Below are 4,097 nucleotides of genomic sequence, written 5' to 3'. Positions count from 1 at the left end.
GATGTGTATAAGAGACAGCGGTAATATTCTATAAAAAATATAGTGTTTCCGCAAAAATATTGCAGTTATGCTGCAATAAAATATTTTGGACTAAATAGCATATTTTCAAAAATAAAAAATAATTTCAGTTTTTGATAGCCAAAAGTAAAATAAATCAGTGATATATTAAATATTATATTTATAAATCTGCTTATTATATTATAATTCCAACTATTTTTTTTTAGAATCTTTACTTTATAAGTAAACTTATAGTTATAAACTTATAGTTATATTAACGTCTTAAAATATATTTTTTGCTTAAGCAACAATTAAAATGTGTAAATATGAAAAGTCGGGGCTGTGACGGGGTATGTTGTTACAGAGTTTATTTTTGTTTTCAATTTAAAATAATGTTAAATTTCTGTAGTCTTTCCTTAGTGCAATCTTATATTTATATTTTTTTCCAGTGTGATTTATGTACGAGAAAGACTGAATGATATATAAAGATAATGATATAAACATTTATGTTTATATCATTAATGTTACACTAATGTGTATATTTTATTTGAAAATTGTAAATAAAGTTATGTTATGCACAATTTTTTTTATTTCCTTCAATTAAATGCGTTATATTTTGAAATCTGATTGTGTAACGACTGATTCCAGTAACTGTAATAATTGACTCCGCATATGGGGCCGGTTGTTACAAGTTGCATCACTTTACATTTTTCATTAATACAACTAAATTAGTTATATTATTAAATTATAAAAATAATTTCTATGTTATTGAAGCATGTGGCTATTGAAAAATATCTTTGCGGCATTTATTAGTTACATGTAAAAAAATCATTAAAAAAAAATGTATCAACCAGCCCCGGTCTCCCCTATGTTAGCGCTCAACATCGTTGTTAGTGCGGGCTTATATCAGTGAAATACTTGTAAAAATTATTAAAGCTTATGTAATTGCAAAAAATTTGATGTAAGCACAAATAATACCGAAAATATTATCAGAATATAATTAGAACAATAATTTATAAAACTATAGTCACATAACATTTTTATATACATCGAAAAATAACGATCTTTATTTATTAAAATCATTATCTTAAAAAAAATTAATAAGCTATTTAATTAGATCATTGTCTTAACACGATAAATTTTAATTAACAAATGTATGTCACATAATTTGCTGTATTTATTTTACATATGCAGATAGTATGTTAGTGGCATTCCGGCCGTAGAAAGCATTTTAATCCTATCCTGAATAATAATATATAGGCAAATAATATTACAACACAATATATTTTAAAAATATAAAAACTTTTTTAGGAATATTAGATTTTATAGATATGTTGGGGAAGCATTATCCATCTCCATTTCAAATACGAAGATGCTATATGCCAATCGTTATATTACATGAACCAAACTAAATAAAGGTAAATAAGCATTTATGTTTTCTTGTATAGAATTAAACATCCATTTCAAACTACATTAAAAATTTCACATATATACAGGTCATTCCATACCAAAATGCAAATGGCTCTGCCAAAAAATGGTTTGATCCTTTTTAAACGTATGAATATACTTAAAATTTAGCTTATTTTATGTAGAATCGAATGTCACATGGTGATTTTGGAAAACTTCAAAATAGCGACTATGACAGTATCCTTAATGAACTGTCGTCAAAAAATTTTTGGAACAAACTTTAATTACCGAAGCACATGGGGATTTGTTCCAAAAATTTTTTGACGACAGTCCATTAAGGACGCTGCCATGGACGCCATTTTAATGTTTTCCAAAATCTCCATGTGACGTTCGATTTTACATAAAATAAGCTAAATTTTGAATACTCGTACGTTTCAAAAGGATCAAACCATTTATGGACAGAGCCATTTGAGTTTTTGTATGGAATAACCCATACATACATATGTGTGTATTCTTTTATTTATTTTTTTAAATAATTTAACAAAGCGGACATATTTTTTAAAACATATATATTCATTACATAATAAACAAAATAAACGCGCGCAAATAAGTAATAAAAATATTAATAACATACAACGTTGCAGACTGTCTTACAACATTGCGTAAACAAAGGTAGACTGTATAAATTTGCAGTACCATTGTTTGGCATGGGAGTAGCATCACTTCCTGGTAAAGTATTTTTAGAAGAATAAAACATTTAAAATTGTACTCTCTTGTAACTCTTCAATTTACATAGGAAAGTGAAAGTAAATTATTATTTTTTGTTATTGTTTATTTATTAACATTTCATTACCGATGCGTTTACTTTTAGATTGTACTTTACTTATATTTCTATTAGCTTGTACAATATTTTAGTACCTACTTATTGCTTTTCAGTAATACACTAAATCTCTTGAAGCTGAAAGTTTTTCCTATAATATTAACGTTTTCTTATAAATATTGTATAATTATTAATATACGTGCGTACTTTTAATTAAAATAATTTTTTTTCTAATTACATCTTTATAATAAAGAAATAATAATTCTTCCTTCAGAATCTACATGGCCTCAATATCGAAAAATAATAGGATCAAGCTTTAATTCAAACATATTGCGAGAATTTTTTAATATATTTGTCAAGCATTCTTTAATATTTGCAAACGAATTAGAAGATGTCGGATTAAATGGAGACGAAATTATTTTGAATAAACATACAATGGCGAATGCTTTGAACATTGCATGTAAGGAATTGCAATTTATTTATTTAATCTATATACATATTATAGAAATTCATTCATAAAAAAAAATCATTCATTTATGTGTGCTATTTTTACTTAATCAAGCTGGAATTTTAAAAGAAATAACCAAGTATAACTATAAATAACTCTAATAAAAATTTGAGAATACCGAAAACTTGATGCTGAACGACTTTTTAAATGTCAAATTTATTATTATTTTATTAAACATTGTAATGGAAAAAAATTAAATTAAAATGTGTATAAAACACACACCCAACTATGTAAACATGTGATATAATAATCAAATTAATATTGTTTGTTATTATTATTTATGCAAATTATTATTGTTGATTAAAACAGATAATAAAAATAATAAAATAAACTAATATGGATAATAATTACATATCATATATCTGGCACCAAAACGTTCATTCTTATTATACTTATCCACATACTATACTCGTGACAATAAATAAATAAGATAAAAATTAATATTTTAAATAACAAGCTTTTTTTTTATAAAGGCTCTACAATCGGCATCGAAATGAAAACAGACATAAGAGAGAAATGCCTTAAAAATATTGAAAGGTATAAAATTTCTTAATTCTTTTCTTTTTAATTTCTAAATTCTTGCAACTGGTGTAAGTACACCCTGAGAATTCTATTTGACTATAATTTTTATATTTTTAAACGAAAAATCTTTTCTTATTATTTTCAAGTGATAAAAAAATTTTTTAATCTTTGCCAGTTGTCTGAAATTAAATCTATATATGTATGAGACATTTATCTTTTGAAAAAAAAAATATATTTTTTATTTGTATGACATTTAACTTTAAAATAAACATGTTTTAGATACAGAGATATTATGAAACATAGATTTCATTCTGCATGGATAAATCCATTTCTGTATTTTGATTTTATATTTAATTTCACTACTTTGGGACGCGAACAACAAAAGATTATAAAATCGATGCATTCTTTTATTAATGAGGTATATATTGAATATATTTCTTGACATACTTGGTAGCTTTTAATGCTTTGCGCAATTTACATTATATATTTTTATACAGATGACACAGCAACAGCTACAATTAAATAAATTGTATCAAACCGAGACGGAAATTAATACAATTAGTAAGTATATTCACATGTTATAAGAAGCCAATATAAATTTAACGATGTTGAAATGTTTACAAAATATATTCTTTTAAAAATCGCAATTAAATCTCTTTTTAGTACGTTGACATAATTCTTTAATATAGAATGTATAGGGGGAGTTCCCCTATAGTGCCAGACGCTTAAGATTTTTCTTAAATAAATAAAAAATAATAATATTTCATTCTCTTTATCCTGCATTATTTATCAGTTAACAATATTAGATATCAAAATAAAGCAACGAAATAATCAATATTATCA

The 4,097-nt window shown here is 24.5% G+C and overlaps 1 protein-coding gene across 1 annotated transcript; it reads left to right on the top strand.

Moving 5' to 3' along the window:
- Nucleotides 1-1,313: 1,313 nt before the first annotated feature.
- On the top strand, nt 1,314-4,068 carry LOC105461964 (cytochrome P450 4C1-like). The gene is made up of 6 exons (XM_011708489.1): nt 1,314-1,415; nt 2,049-2,133; nt 2,499-2,684; nt 3,206-3,269; nt 3,534-3,672; nt 3,752-4,068. The coding sequence occupies exons 2-6, from the start codon at nt 2,112-2,114 to the stop codon at nt 3,836-3,838; spliced, it is 498 nt and encodes a 165-aa protein (XP_011706791.1). The 5' UTR covers nt 1,314-1,415; nt 2,049-2,111; the 3' UTR covers nt 3,839-4,068.
- Nucleotides 4,069-4,097: the final 29 nt, after the last annotated feature.

Source organism: Wasmannia auropunctata, unplaced genomic scaffold, assembly GCF_000956235.1.
Source record: "Wasmannia auropunctata unplaced genomic scaffold, wasmannia.A_1.0 LD273986.1, whole genome shotgun sequence".
Taxonomy (NCBI): domain Eukaryota; kingdom Metazoa; phylum Arthropoda; class Insecta; order Hymenoptera; family Formicidae; genus Wasmannia; species Wasmannia auropunctata.
Note: the sequence above shows the minus strand (reverse complement) of the source record. Positions and strands in the feature narration are given on the sequence as shown.